General features: G+C 40.8%; 1 protein-coding gene across 2 annotated transcripts; it reads right to left on the reverse strand.

Moving 5' to 3' along the window:
• Nucleotides 1-369: 369 nt before the first annotated feature.
• On the reverse strand, nt 370-22,515 carry PM20D2 (peptidase M20 domain containing 2). 2 transcript variants are annotated; one of them, XM_010357774.2, is made up of 7 exons: nt 18,149-22,509; nt 15,348-15,496; nt 10,185-10,327; nt 8,459-8,613; nt 4,880-5,015; nt 1,081-1,188; nt 370-866 (listed from the first exon to the last, which is right to left on the reverse strand). In XM_010357774.2, the coding sequence occupies exons 1-7, from the start codon at nt 18,806-18,808 to the stop codon at nt 712-714; spliced, it is 1,506 nt and encodes a 501-aa protein (XP_010356076.2). In that variant the 5' UTR covers nt 18,809-22,509; the 3' UTR covers nt 370-711. The 2 variants fall into 2 exon arrangements, 1 of the variants encoding a protein (XP_010356076.2); XR_004056685.1 differs by having other exon boundaries at nt 826-866; nt 1,081-3,092; nt 18,149-22,515.
• Between the last annotated feature and the right edge of the window lie 451 nt (nt 22,516-22,966).

A 22,966-nucleotide genomic window follows, 5' to 3' on the forward strand; every position in this document is an offset into this window, starting at 1 on the left:
CTGGCCAACATGGTGAAATGCCGTCTCTACTGAAAATACAAAAATTAGCTGGGCATGGTGCCACACACCTGTAATCCCAGCTACTCGGGAGGCTGAGGCAAGACAATCACTTGAACCTGGGAGGCAGAGGTTGCAGTGAGCCGAGATCGTGTTACTATACTTCAGCCTAGGCAACAGAGCGAGACTCTGTCTTTAAAAAAAAAAGAAAGATACTGGCTTCAAATATACAATCTGGTAGAGGAATAATATACGATTAGAGAACAAGTTTACCACCCTATACCACAAAACACTCTCATAGGTGTCAATTCTGAATACAAGGTTTGAAATCTCTTAAACTTTTAAAAATACAGACAACATGTAAGGCTTATAAAAAGGTTTATTAAAATATTTTATTAAAATGATGCCATGTATCCTCCAGGTAGTTTAAGAAATGGTATCACTACTGTGAAGGTGAGTGGTTGCGGGGGAAAGAAAAGAAATGGCATCACATACCAGCTCCTGTAATATCATAATCCCATCGAGTACGGATTTGCAAAAATTTTCACTTCAGATATGAGGTAATATGTTTTCTCCACACCCTGTCCTCACTTATCAGGTAAAAAGAATTTGACTCCTTTAAGATTAAGAAACAAGCACGCCTTCATTAAAAGAGATTAAAAGAAAAAAATCATCACATCTTCTTGATTTATAAGCGGTCCCTAAGTCTTCCTTCTATTCTACTGCATTTACAAACTGTTCTTCTTGAAGTTTCAGTTTAAAGTCCTCTCTGATTCTTTCCAGTAACTCTGGTTTAAAAATAACATCCAGTGCTGTCATTGCCAGGGCTTTGGCCGTCCGCAAAGCGTAGAACTGAGCTTCCTGTGACCCTAAAAGGTAGAGAAAATAAAATACCTTCTTACTTATTTAAACTGTATTTAATTTCACAGGTTAGCTATCCGTATCTCACCTGGCTCTCCAACTGCCCACCACAGTGCAGTATTCACTGAGGTGATGTTATGTAGTGAAATAGTAGGTTAAACAGAAAGGCAGCTACTACAGAAGAGTGTGCGTGCCAAAACGGTCACATACAACAACACTTACCAGCAGCTTCAGTGTACTGTTCAGTGTGATTCAAGGCATTAGATCCAATGTGAAAATATGGATGAATTCCAGGAACCACAAAAGTAACATTTCCAAAATCTGTAGATCCTTGGAACACACAAAGGAAAAAAACTCTATTTAAGTATATGTGGTTAAGTATTCTTGAGTTATGAAGTCACAGTCCCTGTTAGAAGAGACCCAGAGAAGTGAGCTTCTTGGAGAGTTGTCCATATGCTCGTGCTTTCACGGGCTCACCTTCCACTGAGTCCGCCACACACTCCCCTGCATCAGTCACATCTCTCATGAAGGTCACTGCAAACCTGTCCTTGCCTGGTCTTAAGGCTTTTACCGGCCCTCTTAGCCAGCACTCCACACTGTCACTTACTCCCTTTCTTCTCTTCTGTGACACAGCACTTGCATGGCTTCCCTTCTGCCTCTCTGACGGCCCCTTCTTCTGTCTCTCTTGGGGATACAGCCCCCTCTACCTGACGATGAAATATTAGTTACGGGAGACTCCATTCCAGGCCCCTTTCTCTTCTCACTGCATATTCTTTCTCAAGATTTTGTCCATATGTATTGCTTCAAATAATCACCAACTCAAATCTCTTCCCAGTCTCTTCTAAATTCTATGCTCATACATCCAGTTGCCAGCCTGGTATCTTCTCTTGGATGTCTTCAAGGTAGATCAAACTTACCATATCTAAAGTCAAACTCATGATCTTTCTCCTCTTCTACCTCCACCCCACCTATCAACAGTATCTGCCAAGTATCTCAGAATCCTAATGCTCTTTGCATCACCATCACCAACACCTGTCTCCAGTTTATGCAATCATTATCTCTTGTCTGAACTAAAAGTTTTCTAATTGGTCTAGCAGCATCTACTCTATTTGCTGATTTTTTTTTTCAATCTTCGTTTACCTTTCCAACCTGATCTCATACCACGTTCCCACTATCCTTTATGCCCCAGCCACTCTAGACACTCACTATGCTCTCCCCGTCACAGAACCCTTGCACATGCTATCCCTGCATCATCCCTGTAACTCTTACTTAACCTTCAAATTCCATCTTAAGCATCATTTTCTCAGCAAAGCTTTACTTACTTCACCTCCCCATAAAGTGAAATTCCTCTAGGACAGGCTCTCACAGAGATGTATTGCTGTCCTTTACAGTACTTTTTAATTTTCCATGTATTGGATGATTTGGTTCATGCTTATCTCAGAAACTAGATTATGAGGCTGTATACGGCAAGAAATAGTATTTGAAATGACTGTGTATCTAACCTCTCACAGGATTGACACACAGACACTTGCTGAAGAAATCACAGTAAAAACAAAACCTTATGTTCACTCAATGGATATTTACTGAATGTTTATTACATGTCAAACACCAGGCAGGCAAAGTGAGACTACACAGTGAGTGGTAAGAGAACAAAGGAATATGTAACAAAGAGTAGCTAACATTTATCTGGAATACTCCATTCCAAACACAATCCTCAGTGCTTTGTATGTATTCTCATTAACATTTAGAACAGTTTCCATTTTAAATATGAAGAAACCAAGGCTTATGGGTATTAAGTAACATGCCGATAGTCTCACAGCTGCTAGTTATGTGGCAAATGCAGACGGAGGCCAGACTTTGAGGCACAGTAGCCTCTATAAAAGTACTGCTTCAGAAAATATTCACTAAGCACTTAACTGTGCCAGAAACGGCTCCAGACACTGAGGATGCACAGTGATGGGACATCAGTGAACAGGATGGAAAAAGCCTCTCTGGTGTTTAAAGAGTCTGAACAGTCTGAGTGTGAAAACAAAACAAAACAAAACAAAATAGGATGGACAAAAAAAAAGCCTGTTGCATATTTTAAGATGTTACTTGAGGAGCTAGACCCTAGAGCCCACAAATCATACCAAAATCACAGCCACTTTATCCTACTGATTTATCCATTATATAAAACCCAAACCCGGGGTACAGCTGTCCGTGTGTCTTTCCTTCTTCAGCTAGACTGCAGAAACCTGCTAGGGTAAAAGAACAGAACCATGAAGACTGCCTTAACAACAAATTCATAATCTTCAATGCTGAGGTGAGCTCTCAGGCTGTCCAGAAACAAAAGAAAACATGAAACTCTGATGTCCCTGGCCAACTCCTCTCAGTGGCAATTCTCTCTCAATCCCTCAGCCCTACCAGCTCAATGCTCACTGTGCGCTACTTCCTAAAGGGAAAGTCTCTGAACTCCCTGAACTTCTTCTTAAACATTACATCTACTTCTCAAGTATCTTCCCTTAAAAACTATTATCGTGGCCAGGCACGGTGGCTCACGCCTGTAATCCCAGCACTTTGGGAGGCCGAGGAGGGCAGATCACGAGGTCAGGAGATCGAGACTATCCTGGCTAACACAGTTAAACTGCGTCTCTACTAAAAATAAAAAAAATAAAAAAAATAAAATTAGCCGGGCGTGGTGGCGGGTGCCTGTAGTCCCAGCTACTCGGGAGGTTGAGGCAGGAGAATGGTGTGAACCTGGGAGGCAAAGCTTGTAGTGAGCTGAGATCCGGCCACTGCACTCCAGCCTGGGTGACAGAGTGAGACTCCGTCTCAAAAAAAAAAAAAAACCCAAAAAACAAAAAAACTATTTTCTTTTCCATATTTCCCTCAAGCTTGTATCCACTCTATTTTTCTTGAAAGCTAACTCTCTTGAAAAAGAATGGTCTTCCTTTGCTACTTCCACTATCTCACCAGTCAATGCTCTGGGTAGAGAAGTGAGACCCAGCATCTGGTACCACTGGTCTTGTACCATTTTCTTCCAGACAATTTGTGAATTTCTAATTACTAGAATCCAGCGGACACTAGACCATACTCATCCTATTTAGTTTCTACAGCACCTGACATGTTTACGCCTCCTTCTCTTCGGTAAGTTTTGTTCTCCCTTGGCTTCCATGACTCTCCTTCTCCTCTCTCCTGATTGTCTGGCTTTCACTCTGTTGACTGTTGACTACCAATGTCTGATCTCTGGGAATCTTTTTCCTTTATGTATTTGGGCAACCTCGTCGACATCTTCTATTACCTTTCGTATATGGACAACTCCTAAATCTCCAAACTAGACATCTTTTTGGGTTCTAAATTTAACAGGTACTGAACAGCTCCACTTAGAAATACTATAAGCACCTCAAGTTTAACATACTAGTTTATAACAACCCCCTCTTACCCTAACCTGCTCTTTCTCTTGAACTCCTTATCTTAATGAGAAACAATGACACCCCATTTCACCACCAAGTCCTTTTGGGCCTACTTCATCAACATCTATTTTTAAAACAGAAGATACATCTCTAACTTGCAAATGTGTTAGTAATAATATGCTTTTAAAAGGAAAAAAAACTAGCATAACCCCAAATATGCTTATTTCAATTCTAGTTGTCTGTTGCTCCTCAGAAACTGAAAATGCCCCAGATAACTAAGTACTTAGTAACCTGCTTATAGCGATGACTAAGAATGAATTAAAATTCTATATCCCACCTTAGCCACTTACTTAACAATTAAAACTAAAGAAACTTAAACACTAGAAAATACTTAGAATATAGACAAAAATGTAGGTTGACTATTTCTAAAATCAAGTCGGCTCGTTTGACATTCTACACTCACTCAAGAGCCCATTAGTTTCTTTCCCCTAATCATAAAGTTTGTGAAAATATTAAAAATGTCAGCAGTACCTCCCTACCTCCCAAACCATTAAATAAAACCAATTTAACCAAAGATGGTATTTCTCTTCCTCAAATAGCTCAATATATTAAAAAAAGAACTTAATTACCTGAAGGGCCATTCAACATTGTATCTTCTGAAATGAATTCTATTCCTAGTTTTCTTCCATTTTCCATATAGGCTTTCCATAGGCTTTTATTGGGAAGGACATTGTAATAATCATGTGCTCCACTTTTAATTTCCACCTAATAAAAAATTGCAAAACAAACTTTGAAATAAAAAACTCAAATTCACTATCTAATTTTCAAACCAGTGATTGCTCTCTAATAGGAAGAGGTTTTAAGAGAAGATACTTTCCCTTCCAGATATAAACACTCTCAAATCTCTTGCCTTAAAAAAGAAAAAAGAAAAGAAAAAAAGATGTATTTTCTATAACGAGAGTTCCTAAGCCTCTATCTCCTTTATATTATATAAACACTAAACCCCACAATGTCACCAAGCTCTGTACTAGCTAGTGAGTGTCAACTTTAGTCACCTAGATAGGGTGTGAGGAGGGCCCAGAAATGTTTATTAATTTTTAATTATTTTATTTTTGAGATGGAGTCTCACTCTGTTGCCCAGGCTGGAGTACAGTGGTGCGATCTCAGTTCACCGCAATCTCTGCCTCCCAGGTTCAAGTGATTCTCCTGCCTTAGCCTCCCAAGTAGCTGGGATTACAGGCACCAGCCACCAAGCCCAGTTCATTGTTTTTGTACTTTAGTAGAGATGGGGTTTCGCCATGTTGGCCAGGCTGGTCTCGAACTTCTGACTTCAGGTGATCTGCCCGCCTCGGCCTCCCAAAGTGCTGGGATTACAGGTGTGAGCCACTGCGACCAACCTAATTTTTATTTTAACCAGCACCCTCCAAGACATTCTGACATAGGTGACCCAAAAACCACACTCTGAGGAACACTGCTCTAGGATTCAGTCTCCAAAAAAAAGAAATTAAGCTTTACTAATATTCAATATGCAAACTGACACTGACATCACTGCCTGGTGTGAGAGGTAGAAAAGCACTCTGAGGGAAACGGAGAAGACTTGCAATGAGGAAGGGTTGACAACAGTCCTCATTTATTAATTTCAGAATATAAAGATACGGAAGCAGCTTTTATGTGCCCAGTTAAGTGGATTTACAGATTCAGTTTTGATTAAATGAAAATTGGCAATATTCCCTCAAACTAAAGATAACACCAATATTAGCAAAAGCCAATCATAAATAGCAAAGATGACATTTCTTTTATTCTTAGCAACATCTATGGTAGAAACTATGACAACTGAATCAGACCTTACAAGCCAGCCAAAACGTAAGAAATTACTAAAAGATTATTTAAAATATAGATTCAGGGCAGGCAAGGTGCCTCACACCTGCAATCCCAGAACTTTGGGAGGTCAAAGCAGGGGGATCACTTGAACCCAGGAGTTTTGAGACCAGTCTGGGCAACATAGGGAGATCCTATCTCTACAAAAAACTTTAAAAATAAATTAATTAAATTAAATACAGATTCAAATCCAGTAACAACAAACCTTACCATAAGGGAATACTGTATGCCTTGAGATATTGCCTAATGATAATAGTTCACATGCATATGTATTTCACAAATAAATATTTATAATTATAAATAAATAAGGGAATAAATATTTAGTTTTTACTGTCCTAGGCTATGGACACTTCATAGTTTTCATTCACTAAATCTATACCCATCTTCTCTAGTCGCAAATGAGAATACATCTTTGCTCCTACATCTGTCCACATGTTTATCTATTCACTACAACACAACATAAGCTTTTATATTCTTATCTTTGCTGACTATATTCCCTAAGAACTGCCAGTCTCTGTCCTTCCCATGCATATCTGAAAGTACGATCACCCTTCAAAACTCAATTCAGGTCTGCAGTCTTCCACAAAACCTTGCTCCAAGGTTAACTGCCCCAGACCACTCTTTCCCACCTCTGATCCTCATGACGCATTCCATACTACTTTCAGGACACGTAACATGCTTTCTGAGAATTACTGCTACTATGAGATACTGCTACTACATGAATTAATCATACACCTCTAGACTAATAAGAACAGAAAAAAATAAGGTAATATAAATGAAGGCTGGGCTCTAAAACCTTCAGAAACATTATCTCATTTAATTCTCACAAGAACCCTAAGATAGACTGTTATTATCTCCATTTTTCAAGCAAGAAAATGGAGGGCCAAAGACACTAAACATTTCTAAAGGTTATAGAATCAGCTAGGCTGAGAGTTATGGGTCAAGATCCTGTGTCTCCAACTAGACCTAAACAGGCTCCCTCCAGGGCAAGATTCTTATCTTGTATAATTCTAAAACTCACTCCACTTTACGCAGTACATGATTGGTATTTAAATACTGCTAACTTTAGGTTCAAAACCAGCTGGCGTGGTGGCTCACACCTGTAATCCCAGCACTTTGGGAGGTTGAGGCGGGTGGATCACGAGGTCAGGAGTTCGAGACCAGCCTGGTCAACATGGTGAAACCTCATCTCTACTAAAGATACAAAAAAATAGCTGGGTGTGGAGGCACGTGCCTGTAATCCCAGCTACTCAGGAGGCTGAGGCAGGAGAATTGCTTGAACCTGCAAGGCAGAGGTTGCAGTGAGCCGAGATCATACCACTGTACTCCAGCCTGGGCCGGGGTGAGACTCCATCTGAAAAAAAAAAAAAAATTAGCTGGGTGTGGTGGCACGCGCCTATAGTCCCAGCTACTTGGGAGGCTGCAGCATGAGAATCGCTTGAACCCAGGAGGTAGAGGTTGTGCTGAGCCAAAATCGCATCATTGCACTCCAGCCTGGGCAACAGAGCAAGACTCTGTCTCAAAAACAAACAAACAAACAAAAACAAATGAATAAAACCTCTTAACTAACTTACGTGTCTATTTTATCTTCCATTCCAGCAAGCCATAGTATTTATATCACTACTATATACATCCTAACTTCAAAAATAGCTTTCACTGGCTGGGCGAGGTGTTTCATGCCTATAATCCCAGTACTTTAGAAGGCCGAGGTGGGTGGATCGCTTGAGCTCAGGAGTTTGAGACCAGCCTGGGCAACATGGTGAGACCCTGTCTCCACAAAAAGATACCAAAAATGAGCCAGGTGTGGTGGTGCATGCTTGTAGTCCCAGCTACTCAGCGGGCTGAGGTGGGAGGCAGAGGTGAGAGAATTGCTTGAGCCTGGAAGGCAGAGGTTGTAGTGAGCCAAGATCGTGCCACCACACTCCAGCCTGGGCAACACAGCAAGACCCTGCTCCCCCTCCAAAAAAAAAAAAGTTTTTGCTGATTTTGCCACAAAGTTTCCTTTATAGAAACTACATAGAGCAATTCTAAAAGTATAACTGCCAATAAGGAAGAATATTAACTTGTAAAAAGTCAGGGATTCTAGCACAGAAGTATCAGAATTATTCTAATTACTATATAAGTAAGATGACCTGTCACCTTCCCTGTTGCAGGCACTGAGGAGTGAAACATGTAAAAATTAAAGACTTTCACATTAACTATTCAGCCAACAAATTCTGCATATTCAACATGTCACCAAATAAGAGAGTCAAGTTAGGTTTCAATCTAACAGCACTAGCCCACATATATACCTCTGATTGTAACTTAGATTAAGTTTTAAAAGTTCTTACTGTGCACCCTGAAGCCAAAGCTGCAGCTCTGAAGCAATCTTCTGCCTTTTTGGTCAAAACTTGAAGTTCTTTCATTGAAGGTGCACGGAAGTAATAGATTAATTCAGAATAAGAGGGAATGATATTGGGTTTTACACCACCATTTTTTATTATACCTATAAAAAGAACCAAATTACTAGAATTAAGCTTGGTGACCATTTATTTAAGCTTAAATACGCTCATTAAGTTTTTCAGTCAATATGTTCATAAAGAAAAATAATTTAAACTCACTAGCTCCACCAATATACCGATCAAAGATTTTGATATGTTGTACAACTGAAATTTCTGTACATAGGGTGATATTTTTTGGCTGGTAAGAAAAAAATAATTACCCATATGTACTTCATTCAAAGGAATTTATATAATGTTAAGAAATTATGTTACAGACTATAATGAAACTTAAAAATTATATAACCACACACACACAAAAACGTAGTAACATCTTAAGCTTTCTGGAAAAGATTTTACCATACCTCCACAACGGTATGAGGTTCTATAATTACCCTCCTACCTCAGGAATCCCATAAACATTTTAAATGGCATTTAGCTCTAGAAAAATAATTTTCATGCCAAGAAAAAAACCAATGCAGGTCAAAGATCACTAAGTATTATCAACTGTCAAAACAAATGCATTTATTTGGAATTATAAAGAATTAAGATTTATTCATTTGAAGTAATAACTAAAATAGATACGAAAAATCCAATGTCATATGACCTACTTTAAAAAAATATTTCTACACATTCCTGTTCGTTCCTTTTAAAGAAACTAAGACAGGAAAACTGGTAAAAAGTACAATTATAAATTGACTTCAGGCTACAGCAAAATCAGGTAAAGAATAGATATTAAAATATAACAATTTCCTAAATCATAAAGAAACAAATTAAAAAACAAAAGTGTGCCTTCAAGATAGTACTTTATGACTGTATTTATATTATGGTGACATATGTTTTAAAAGACACTATTCAGAACCAGGCTTAGTGGCTCACACCTATAAACCCAGTACTTTGGGAGGCTGAGGTGGGCAGATCACTTGAGGCCAGGAGTTTGAGACCAGCCTGGCCAACATAGCAAGACCCCATCTCTGCAAAAAATACAAATATCAGCTGGATGTGGTGGTGCTCGCCTGCCTGTAATCCCAGCTATCTGGGAGGCTGAAGCGGGAGGATCACTTGAACCCAGGAAGCGGAAGTTGCAGTGAGCCGAGATTGCACCACTGCACTCCAGCCTGGGCAATAAAGCAAGACTGTTTCAAAAACAAAAAAACACCCAAAAAAAGATATTACTCAGGACTAACGGCACTTAAATAAAACTAGCAGTTACTATACATTTTTTTAATTGAGGAAGTAACAAAGTTTGGTTATCATTAAGAAATAATGAGGACAATTGGAAAATCAAGATCCAATTTTCAAACACCCACTGAAAGAACACAGTTCCTTACATAAAACCTTTGATACTCAAAGATGACATTCCATTTATGTACAATAATCAAAACTGTCTTTCTACCCATATATAGACAAACATCTTAGTATCCTGTCACACTAATTTCTGAAAATATGCTTAAAAATCAGAATATTCATATGAAGTACAAAAATATTTCCAAATTTAAAAAAATTGAATATTAAATAATTATACTGCACTGAACTCTATTAAGCACCATATATTATAGAAGGTATTTGACATTCATACCATGAACTCTCCAGGTTGGTTTCATTTGCTGTCTGAACACAGACAGATTGTTATAGGCCAGCACAGCAGCATCTAATGCATTTAATCCTTCCCAGGGATAAGCAGCAGAATGAGATGCTTTTCCATAGTATTTCACAGTCACACTAGGAAATAAAAAATCATTTGAAATTACTTTTCTTATTATTGCTAAAGTAGTCAGAATTACCCAACTACTATTCAAAATTAATTCACATTGCTGGACTTTTGATTTGCAAGTTATCTATAGTAGTAACACTATAATTTATTTATGTTAGATATAGTTTATTATTAGGTAACATAGTGCTTGACACAAAGAAAGCATTCCCAAAAAAGAGAGAAAAAGAGAACAGATTAAATGTATACACAATTTAATTCAAACAAATATGCAATATGGTATCAAGTGCTGAAATTACAAAAAAAAAAAAAAAAATGGATCCTGTATGTTTGTACACAGCATTGTGATGATTCTGTATCAAAAGTCTGCAAAAAATCAGAAATTCTGTCTGAAGAGGTGGAAGGTCAGGAAAGACAGAAAGGAGTTACTATTTGAAGTGGGTTAAGACAACCTCTGAAAATCAGATTATATTCAATGTTATCACAAGATACCCTAGTATTAAAGCAGTTGTTCCTGACCAATATCCGATATTTTATTAATGTTCCAAAATGCCTATATCACTAATATTTAACATTTTTATAAATTGTTACTCCACTTACAAAGAGTTCTCACACCAGTCTAACTGCTCTAATACAATAAAAAAAAAAATTAGAGAAAGGATTGTGTGTTGAATAGTTACTTATAAAGCTCTGTGATTGACTTGCCTAGATAACACTTTTTAAGCCTGATTAACAGTACCCACATTTAGATGATTAAAAAACCAATCTGGACTTATTTTAATGGGTTAGATTCAGGAGTCCTTAGAATGTTTGTGATATTTCTTAACTGATTCCAGACATTTTATTAGCAGGACAAAAATCAAGTAAAAATATCAAACATATATTAGATTTCAGGATCCTGTATTGTTATTTCCTTGATATATATCTTATCACCATGACCTTGAAATGAATTTTTTTTTTGGATACTCATCTCGCTCTGTCACCCCAGCTGGAGTGCAGTGGCGCGATCACAGCTCACTGCAGTCTCAACCTTCCGAGTTCAAGCAATCCTCCTCTGCCTCAGCCTCCCACAGATGAATAGCTGAGACCACAGGAGTGCTCCATGTCCAGTTAATTTTTTATTTTTTTGTAGAGACAGGGTCTCACTATGTTGCCCAGGCTGGTCATGAACTCCTGGGCTCAAGAGACTCTCCTGCCTTGACCTCCCTAAGTGCTGTGCTTACAGGTGTGAGCCACCTGGCCTGGCAAAACTGGAATTTTATCACAACTGGTGATAAACATTACAAAAACAAAAAGGATCATATGGAATTATTTTCAAGCATACTATTTAATTTTAAAAAGCCAGAACAATATATTGAATGGAATACTTGAGGAAAACCTTCTTTCACAATTTAATTTACACAGGATTCTATTTATGTCCCATAAGTACACCAAAAACACTCTGAAAAGAATACATACCTCTAGAAAAAGGATTGGATTTGGGAAAGGTGGTCAGTAGGATTGCTTTATCTTATTCACTAGAAATTTTTGGTCGGGCATGGTGGCTCATGCCTGTAATTCCAACACTTTGGGAGGCCATGGCGGGTGGCTCACTTGAGGTCAGGAGTTCAAGACCAGCCTGGCCAACATAGTGACCCTGTCTCTACTAAAAATACAAAAATTAGCTAGGTATGGTGGTGCTCACCTGTAATCCCAGCTCCATGGGAGGCTGAGGCAGGAGAATCCCTTGAACCCAGCAGCAGAGGTTGCAGTGAGCTGAGATTGCGCCACTGTACTCCAGCCTGGGTGACAAAGCGAGACTCTCTTGAAAAAAAAAAAAAAAAAAAAAGAATTTTTAAGAAAAGTGGATTAGTAATTAAAAAAAAAAAAAAAAGGAATTATTGATCTTGTTCTTTTTTTTTGAGGTGGAGTTTCACTTGTCGGGCAGCCAGGCTGCAGCCGACAGGAGTTTCACTTGTCGGGCAGCCAGGCAGGAGTGCAGTGGCGCAATCTCGGCTCACTGCAACCTCTGCCTCCCTGGTTCAAGCAATTCTCCTGCCTCAGCCTCCCGAGTAGCTGGGATTACAGGCGCCCACCACCATGCCCAGCTAATTTTTGTATTTTTAGTAGAGATGGGGTCTTGCCAAGTTGGCCAGGCTAGTCTCGTACTCCTAACCTCAGGTGATCCACCCGTCTCAGCCTCCCAAAGTGCTAGGATTACAGGTGTGAGCCACTGCACCTGACCTCTCTTTTCTATCTTAAAAGATGACCAAAGAAGGCCAGGTGTGATGACTCATGCCTGTAACCCCAGCACTATGGGAGGCTGAGGTGGGTGGATCACTTGAGGTTAGGAGTTCAAGACCAGCCTGGCCAACATGGTGAAACCCCATTTCTACTAATAAAGTATAAAAATCAGCTGGGCGTCGTGGTGCATGCCTGTAATCCCAGCTACTCGGGAGGCTGAGGAAGGAGAATCACTTGAACCTGGGGTGCAGAGGTTGCAGTGAACCAAGATGGCGCCACCGCACTCTAATCTGAGCAACTGAATGAGACTCAGTCTCAAAAAAAAAAAAAAAAAAAAAAAGAGAGAGAGAGAGATGATCAATGAGAAAGCTAAGAAGGGAGACACTAAGAGGAGGCCTGGGGTCAAGTGCACTAACTTCAGAACCAAGACCATGAAGCCTAACCCTAAGTCCCAGAAGGGTAATGAGCTGCAGAGCCTGCCTGTATATGCAAGCCCCTTCTAGCCAAAGGCAAGGGCAGAAATTTCTAATCCCCATTGTTTTCTAGAGATGGACTAGTTTACCACCATCCTTGAAACCAAAGTTCAAAGATTCCTCCTACTGTCACAGTACCAACTCCCAGTGATAAGAAGGAAGATATCCTAATAGTTAAAACGATTGAAAACAGGGCCTGGTAAGGTGCTAAGAGGTGGGATGCGTGGGTACAATCTAGAAGCACTGCTGTGATGGTTCTGCCATCACTCCTTAGGTATGAGCTACTTCTGAGGAAAACACATGGTTTTGCTGAAGCAGCTAAGCAGTGGCTCCTTGTGCCTGGACCATTAACTACTATTGCTGTGGGAAGTCAGGGACCCTGAAAGGAGGGACAGGCTGAAGCCACGGCAGAAGAACATAAATTGTGAAGATTTCATGGACACTTATTAGTTCCCCAAATTAATACTTTTATAATTTCTTACACCTGTCTTTATTGCAATCTCTGAACATAAATTGTGAAGATTTCATGGACACTCATCACTTCCCCAAACAATACCTTTGTGATTTCCTACACCTGTCTTTAATCTCTTAATCCCGTCATCTTTGTAAGTTGAGGAGGATGAATGTCACCTCAGGACCCTGTGATGATTGCATTAACTGCACAAATTGTTTGTAGAGCATGTGTGTTTGAACAATATGAAATCTGGGCATCTTGAAAAAAGAATAGGATAACAGCAATATTCAGGTAACAACAGAGAGAAGAATTCTGGCCGCAGGTGAGCCAGACGGAACAGAGCTATATTTCTCTTCTTTCAAAGGCAAATAGGAAAAATATCGCTAAATTCTTTTTCTCAGCAAGGCACATCCCTGAGAAAGATAATGCGCCCTGAGGGTAGGTCTATAGATGGCCCCCTTAAGGTGGCTGCCTTTTACGGTCGAAGCCGAAGGGATAAAATAAGCCCCAGTCTCCTATAGCGCTCCCAGGATTATTAGGACGAGGAAATTCCTGCCTAATAAATTTTGGTCACACAGGTTGTCTGCTCTCAAACCCTGTTTCCTGATAAGATGCTATCAATGGGCCAGGCGCGGTGGCTCAAGCCTGTAATCCCAGCACTTTGGGAGGCCAAGACGGGTGGATCAGGAGGTCAGGAGATCGAGACCATCCTGGCTAACACGGTGAAACCCCGTCTCTACTAAAAAAAATACAAAAAACTAGCCAGGCGAGGTGGCGGGCGCCTGTAGTCCCAGCTACTCGGGAGGCTGAGGCAGGAGAATGGCGTAAACTGGAGAGGCGGAACTTGCAGTGAGCTGAGATCCGGCCACTGCACTCCAGCCTGGGCAACAGAGCGAGACTCCGTCTCAAAAAAAAAAAAGATATTATCAATGACAATGTGTGCCTGAAACTTCGTTAGCAAGTTTAATTTCACCCCATCCTGTGGTCCTGTGATCTCGCCCTGCCTCCACTTGCTTTGTGATATTTTATTACTTTGTGAAGTATGTGATCTCTGTGACCCACACCCTATTCATGCACTCCCTCCCCTTTTGAAAATCGCTAATAAAAACTTGCTGGTTTTACAGCTCGGAGAGCGGACACCCAGCTTTAAATTTCTCTCTCTTGTGCTCTTTCCCTTTATTTCTCAAACCATCCGAGACGCCTAGGAAATAGAAAAGAATCCATGATAAATATCGGGGGTGAGGTTTTCCCCCGATATACTATGGTTACTACTATGGTTGAAATTTCTGGTATAAAAAATCCAAACCACTTCAATGACGTGTGCTCCCAGGTACTAAAAAGTGAGTTCTTCAACATAAAGACAAATAAAAGGTTTCAGTACCAGACAAATCGGAAAAGCACAGAATGAGAAGTTCCACAAAAATCACAGCTACTCATGTTCCATATTCTCTCTCAGGACATAATTTATCCTCTTTGCAAAGAACTCAAATTAAAGCAAATAAAATGGAGAAGGGTGTTTTCTTTCCATATCTAATAGAACGATCTCTTGCAAATCTATTCAGTTGCAAAGACAACTTCATATCAAAGGATAGATGCTTTCCAGACACCAGACTATTGACAGTTCAAAAGAGAACTTAATTGTCAACATGTTTGTTATTCCTATGGTTTCTAAGTGCTACTACCTTAATACTCCAATTATGAACACCATAATGAATCTCAAAAGAGGCTTGCCAAATGTCACTCCATAGATCAAGACATCTTGTCATTGTCTTTCAATTTACTTCTTAAATGTACAAATGAGTCTTCATCTCTGGTTTAGACATAAAAGTATTCTACAGCCTGTGTTCCCCTAAGAAGTTTATCTTCAACTTGATTACTTACTCATGTTCAGCCATATCTGGTAGATAAGCAGCATTCTCTTGTGATGGATGGGCCATAAAAACAACATCAAGATTTGTAAAAGCCCCTGCTTCAATTAAATCAATTTTGCCACCACCATCTTCTTCTGCAGGGGTTCCCAGGACAATTACCTAGAAAGAAATACTCATGTCAGGGAAAAACAACAAAATCCTCATAGGAAAATATCAAACAGGTTCACCTGCATATGTATTCACAATCTACATTAAAGTCCTTAACCTATTAAGAGAGGTTTTGTTCTATGCCGCTTACGCAGTGGACATCAACAAATGGTGCTAAAGTAATCACAAAATGTACACTGTTATACCAACTTGGTGCAAAGTATGTACTAAAGACACTATAAAAAGCTTTTCCCAATTTTACAAGTCAACTAATGGTAAAGATTAAAAAAAAAATACTATAAGTTTAGTTCCTCCAAATTTGTTAGGATTTGTTTCATAAAGCTTCCTCTCGACTAAGCCTTTTAGAGTATGTATATAATTATTCTTAAGTACTTTATAGGTCAGGAACTTTCTGGTAACTTACTACTTATCCTCACAACAACCCTGTGAGGTAGGTGGGCGATCTCTATCATCATTTTACAGGGGGTGTTTTTGAGGAATTGAGTGAAGTGTCTTGCCCCAGGTCACAGAGCAAGTCTTCAAGCAGAATTAGGATGAGATGTCCTGACCTTCTGGCCTCAACTCTGATTCTTTACTGGGCTACCTACTTTAAAACTCTTAACTCATTAATCCTTTATGAAGAACATTAAACAAGTCTTAATGCCATAGTTAGAAACAGCCAACTATTACACAAACTTACTAATTCGATTCCACCAGTTCAACCAGGCAGATTTATTGGTCACCAAACACCTAATTAAACAAAAGAGAACTTTACAGAATAAACATTTTACTTTGATATTTAAGTTTAACTTCTTCAAACAATTTTAAAAATCAAAATAAACAACTAATATATTTTCAAGATCATGTATAAGAACACAATGAAACAAGCTGGAAAAAAGTCTTGGCTTGGAAAGGAAATCAACTTAAATTCCATTTTCAGATAATTAAAAACTTAACCTTGCTAAAACTGAGAACAACCATTTGAAATTAGAAGTGTGGGCTGGGAGCGGTGACCCATGCCTGTAATCCTAGCACTTTGCGAGGCCAAGGCGGGCGGATTACCTGAGGTCCGGAGTTCGATACCAGCCTGGCCAACATGGCTAAATCCTGTCTCTACTAAAAAAATGCAAAAATTAGTTGGGCGTGGTGGCACGCACCTGTAATCCCAGCTCAGGAGGCTGAGGCACGAGGACTGCTTGAACCCGGGAGGTGGAAGTTGCGGTGAGCCAAGATAGCACCACTGCACTTGGCCTGGACGACAGAATGAGACTGTCTCCAAAAAAAAAAAAAACGTGTATTACAATTTCCCAAAGTCTAGCTTTTTTTGGCGGTTCTAGCAGTTCTACAGTGCTCAAACTCTGACATGAAGCTGCTCCTCTTTTTTTTAAATTTTTTTTTTAGAGGGAGTCTCGCTCTGTCGCCCAGGCTGGACTGCAGTGGCGCGATATTGGCTCACTGCAACCTCTGCCTCCTGGGTTCAAGCGATTCTCCTGCCTCATCCTCCCGAGTAGCTGGGATTACAGGCATGAGCCACCACGCCCAGTTATTTGTTGTTGTTGTTGTATTTTAGTAGAGACAGGGGTTTCACCATGGTGGCCAGGCGGGTCTCGAACTCCAGACCTCAACTGATCCGCCCGCAGCTCTTCATTCTTAACCCTTAACTCATTAAATACAATGTGCCTGTCGCTGACTACTCAGAACCTTTCAGAAACGTGGTTGAAGTGAAATCTTTCCAGTATTTTGTGACATGGCAAAGGATGCTCCCCCCAACCCAAACAAAAACCTAACAAATACAAAAACGAGCCCCCAGAGACAGAAAAGAGAAGGCAGCTAAAGTGAAAACGCCACAAAAGATGTAGTGTTAGGATAAAAGAGGAAGGTTACTGACACTGGGGAAAATGAGCTAAAGAGTATGAAAATAAAACATTTGTTTTCCCCTTAACCTGAATGACGATTGAATCTTAGCTCACAGTGTAGAATATACCATCTGGAAAAACAGAGTAACACAGGATTAAACTTGCCCTACGAAAAACATAAACGACATTTCCCCGTTTAAAAAGACGAGATATTTCTTAAAATCATAAGACAAAAAAAAATTAAGACTTAAGGATGTATTAAGCGTCTATGTATAATGCTCATTCACTTCCCCTTTATTTGTATACTTCTAGGGGTTTGGTGGTTTAGCGACTGAAAATTCCTATCCAAATCCCAGTGACTTGAATCACAACATTTCCCAGGACTGCCACAAAAGATTTGGAGACGAATAAAAAGGGGCCGTACGATTCCTTACAAAAAGTTATTTCCTCCTGAGATTGATGGCACAACCTTGTCAGCAAATTGCGGTGGCCTCTCAGTTACCAAAAATAACCCGTAACAAACACCAGGCTTGGGTTTAAGTTCTTTCCTAAGGGAACAACTCAGCAGAGTTGTTTACAATTAGAGAGGAGGAAACAATAACCTGCAAAGATGTTGCTAGGTCGGCAACGCGAATCGACTTTGACTGGGGGTTCAGCTCTGCTCCTGCGCTGAGGCGAGGCCCGCAGGTTTACCCCGGTCCCGCACACACCTGCCACGGGAGGAAGGGCACCCAGACGCGCGGGACGCACCAGGGTCCCGCCCTTCCCGGGCAGTCGGATGGGGTCCCGCACCCGGGGCCCACCTCACCTTCACGGGCGGAGGCGGCCTGGGGAGGCCCTCCAGGGCCCCCCTCACGCCCAGCGCTGCCGCCGCCCCGACCTCGGCGATGAGGTTGTGGCCGCAGGCGTGGCCGATGCCAGGCAGCGCGTCGTACTCGCAGAGGAAGCCCAGGTGCAGCGGGCGTGGCGCGGCGCTCGGCGCCTGGGCCTCCGGCGGCTCCCACTGGGCGCGGAAGGCCGTGGGCAGCTGGTAATGCGGCTGCACTGCCCAGGAGGCGGCTGGCGGCTCCAGCTCGAAGAAGTGCGTCAGCACGCGGTGGGCATGGTGCTCCTCGTAGGCCAGCTCGGGCTGGCTCCAGATCGCGCGACTCAGGGCCCCCAGCTGCTCGGCCGCCTCGTCGATGCACTCCGCCGCGCGCAGCTTCAGTAGCTCCAGCTCGGAGCGGCCATCGCATGCGTCCCCTTCCACGGACCGCTCCCCTGCCGGCCTCATGCTGCTCGAGCCAGCTGCTCTCGGTGCCCTCTCGCTCCCTCGCTCGGCTGCAGGTAGCAACGGCCCGCGCACGCGCCCAGCGGCCTCCAAGACCCCGGCGGAGCACGCACGCCGGCCACACAGCTCCCGAGGCGCCGCCTCCAGTCCCGGGGCCGACCCCGGCGCCCCGCGGGAAACGCTGGCGGCCGCTCGCATCCTGCCAGGCGCTCTCCTCCGCCGTGGGGTTTTGGGGGTGCTGTGGGGAAGGCGGGGCTCGGGACTCTACCACCTCCTTGGCTGCTCTGGCCTTCTGAGTTATGCTCTAAGATTATCGCTTACTTTTCCGTTGTTGCGTACTTCCCACAGCAGCAGAATGATAACGGTTTTATTAGTTAATAGCCATCAGAGACAGACCAAGTGGAACATAGTCCTCGGAAAAACGCCACTCTCTAGCATTAGTAATTAAAAACCTCACCAGGTTTGTATTTCCTGAAGGAGGCCGTCAGTGTCAATGCTGTACTAAGGACGGTACTATACGTTAAGTTTCGGTACTGCCCCCACTTTCTTCTTGAGGTTGTATTACTAAAAGCTGCAGCTACTCTCTACAGTTTTCTCATTAGTTACTGATGTCTGGAACAGCAGCTAGATTATGCAGTAAGCTCTTGGTATGTATTAGCTATTACATAATAATTTATTTGAATAGAGTAGAACTAAAAATTTGAAATGAGTTAAAACCAAAGAGTTAAAAGATTTATGGTAATAAATATTCATACTGTTTTGTTGATTTGGACAGTTGTCTTGAACAGTTTTGAAAGGGAACATATGACAGGTTTCGTTAATAATTTTAATTGATGCTGAACTCCACTAACATGCTATGTTCAGCTGGTGTTACATTATAACTGGGTTTTTTAATTACCCAATGAAAAAATTCAAGATGTGATGCTCTTGTTTTTCTCCAGAGTGAAGCACAAAGTCTGAAAAACTGTTGTTGATGATATGCCTATTAATAACACTGTAGATGTTTATATTCTGAGGTTTTCCACATATTAAAAGCTTCTATCAGCTCTTCATACCCTATCATCTTTCCTTAATTTGTCTCAACTATGTTAAGTGGGACACAATATGTTGTGATAAACCAAATGTATATTTTGAAAATAAGTCTAAAGGAAGCTAACATGCATGAAGACTATCAACTACTGTTTTTACTACTGTATATGCTAATAATACCAGAGTAAATGTCACATTCCATTCGCGTCTGAAAACACTTTCTTTCTCAGTTAACACTCTAACAAAAACTCAGCTCTAAAAACAACAAATGTGTTATTAAATTCCTGGGCCCCCTTGGTGATACTTAATAAATCTTTCTCTGGTATTCTGCTGATGAAAATTTTCCCTGTATCCACGAGATTCAATATTATCCTGCTCAGTTAGTTGGCTAAAAAAAAGGCAGGGGGATTGGAGAGCAAAAGCAATATGACATTTGTAGAGCAATTACTCTGTGCCAGGCACTGTACTGTTCCAAGGGCTTAGCATGTGTTAACTCATTTAATCCTCATAGCAAACTATGAGGTTGTTAATGTGGTTATTTATCTTCACTTTACAGATGTATGTCCAAGGCTATAGAGCTAGTAACTAGTGGACCCACTGTAGAACAGAAGCCTCTAGTGGTGGACTTTCAGCCACCATGGTCTATTGCTTATGTAAACAGACATGCAAATTCATAAATGCATCTACAGCTTATCTATTCAAATCAGAACCCACAACAATCACTCATTTTGAATAAATTTTACTGCAGCAACTCTGTCTGCTGACATAAGTAGAACCCATGTTTGCCCTCCTCAGGCATCAATAAACAGCAACAGAAAAGGGATGTATATATGATTTCATAGAGAAGCTGCTATTTATATTGCTTTGCAGGAATTAACAAAGCTGCCACTTGAGGTGGAGGAAAGACAGATTCATTTCAAGCTCTGTTCCTTGTGTATATATGTGGGTGGATGGGTATACATGCCCACAGGCATGTATGTATTCAGTTTCTACTGTTGACACCTTGTATTTCTTGCCCATGGTATTTTGCACTCTTGAATTCATTTATCTGATAAACTCTGATAACTTGCTGACCGTTTATCTTCCTCTCCAGCCTTTAAACTCTTTTGTTTTCCCACTGCATTCCCCAGCACCTAACATCTTACGGTCAGCGTTTCCTCCATGTTAATAAGTATTTGTTGGCTGATTATTCTTCTTGAATCTAATAAACTAATTGAGTAATGGCAGCAATTAACCACTAAACTACACTGACTACCAGCAGACATTGTTATGCTTCTTCCTAGACTTCTCAGTCCTTTATGTGGAGCTGGGGGCAGGAAGAATTGCTTCTGGAAGCTGACGGAGCTGGACACGTGGCCTTCTTGAATCTGGTCAGCTCATAAATTCTTACTATTACTTTCATTGTACCCATAATATTCATACAACTGTCTACCCTATCTATGTGCTACTGGTAAGGAACCTGGATATTTTTATTAGAAACAAAAAGATTTATACAAGCTCCTTTCCTTTAGCTGGTGCTGGATCTGAGGAAACAACACAGTATCCAGAATTCAGAATTTAGTATTAAGATGTGTGTGTGTGTGTGTGTGTGTGTGTGTATGTGTGTGTGTGTATATATATATATATATATATAACCTTTTTGGGGGGGTGAGAGTACAGATAGTTCTCTCTTGAGGACTGGTTTTAAAGTATATAAATATTCTTTCTTGGCTCCTGATGAGAAAAAAAGGGGAAAAAATATATAAAGATTCCTCTTCTTTCCTGGCTGCTTAGAAAACCAGCTGTCATCACAACTGACTCAATAACTTTGAGAACAGGACATTCATGACAAATGAGTGCTGTGGTAGAAAGAGTAGATCAAAAATTTCCTTTACCCTGGAAAAGCAATATTATTCATGTCTGAAATACAGCCAAATTGTATAAGACTATACTGGATATTATTTTGGGCTTCAGATTCAGAACTCCTTTTGACAAGGCAGCAGGCTTTTGTATGGTTTATATTCTTTGAATTAAGATAGAAATAATAAAATCCCCAACATAGCAAAGCACAAGCTCATGGCAAAGTACGAGCTAAATGAGAAAAAAAAAAAAAGTTTTTGAAAACATAGAAAAAGGAATGGAATGAAAAATAAAATGAAGAAAATTAAAGGTAGAGAAAAAGTAAATAGAAGTACCAGAGAGCTTCAGTGCAGGCTTTCAGGAATGAAAAGCAAACAAACGAATTGTGGGAGTAAGGAATAAAAAGTGCAAAAATGATTTGATCCATGGAGAGAGTGCAGATATTTCACCCAAAAAAAAAAAAAATCAAACTTATAATACCTTCAAAATATACAATATTTCCAAATGTACATGTAAATCCAGTCTACATCTTTTCAGTTTAACAATACTTGGAACTACAGCAATTTTCTCCTGAATAAAATGCTGACCACTGCACGATTTGGGGACTGCTGCTACCAGCATGGAGAAGCAGCAAATCACAGTGTCACTCTAGTATACTGGTCATTTACAACATTCTCCTAAGCATCCCCAGACACACATGCAAACTTGGTTAACTCCAGAAACCTCTCTAGCTGAAATAAACACATAACATGCACTAGATAGCACATGTAAAATCAATCTGGGCTAAGGTGTTGGAAGAGCTGGTTGTCATATGGCAGAAAGCAGACAACAAAGAGAGTAGGTGAGCAGAAAGGTGAATTTGATTGGGGATGAAGTGACATAGAGGAAGTGTACAACACATTGCTAAGGAATTACAACTTTATGCTGGTTTTGGTGGCTCATGCCTGTAATCCCAGCACTTTGAGAGGCCGAGGTGGGAGGACAGCTTGAGCCCAGGGGTTCAAAAGCAGCCTGGACAACATAGGGAGACCCTGACTCTACAAAAAACAAAATAAAATAATAAAGTAAATAAGCCAAGCATGGTGGCACACACTTGTGGTCCCAGCTACTCTGGAGGCTGAGGTTGGAGGATCGCTTGAGCCCAGGAGGTCAAAGCTGCAGTGAGCATGATTACACCACTGCACTCCAGGCTGGGCAACAGAGTGAGACCTTGTCTCAAAGTAAAATAAAATACAACTTAGACAATGGGTGAACTATTGGGATGTTATTAAGCAGGAGAGAGACAAGATCAGAAATTTGTTCTATAAGAATAATTGATGACTATGTGGAAGATGAATTGGAAACAGACCTAGGTCTGAGATAAGTTGAAAGCTTTTGCAGGCTGCAAGCGGTGGCTCACGCTTGTAATTCCAGCACTTTGGGAGGCCGAGGTGGGCGGATCACTTGAGGTCAGGAGCTTAAGATCAGCCTGGCCAAAATGGTAAAACC

This window comes from Rhinopithecus roxellana, chromosome 4 (assembly GCF_007565055.1).
Source record: "Rhinopithecus roxellana isolate Shanxi Qingling chromosome 4, ASM756505v1, whole genome shotgun sequence".
In the NCBI taxonomy this organism is placed as follows: domain Eukaryota; kingdom Metazoa; phylum Chordata; class Mammalia; order Primates; family Cercopithecidae; genus Rhinopithecus; species Rhinopithecus roxellana.

What these genes read in the sequence shown, in the direction of transcription:
- PM20D2 (XM_010357774.2), bottom strand. Translation starts at nt 18,808, where the DNA reads ATGCGAGCGGCCGCCAGCGTTTCCCGCGGGGCGCCGGGGTCGGCCCCG. An exon ending in CCAGATATGGCTGAACATGA is followed by an intron (nt 10,328 to 15,347) that starts GTAAGTAATCAA and finishes TTTATTTCCTAG; the next exon opens with TGTGACTGTGAAATACTATG. An exon ending in AATGTTGAATGGCCCTTCAG is followed by an intron (nt 1,189 to 4,879) that starts GTAATTAAGTTC and finishes GTGTGTTCCAAG; the next exon opens with GATCTACAGATTTTGGAAAT.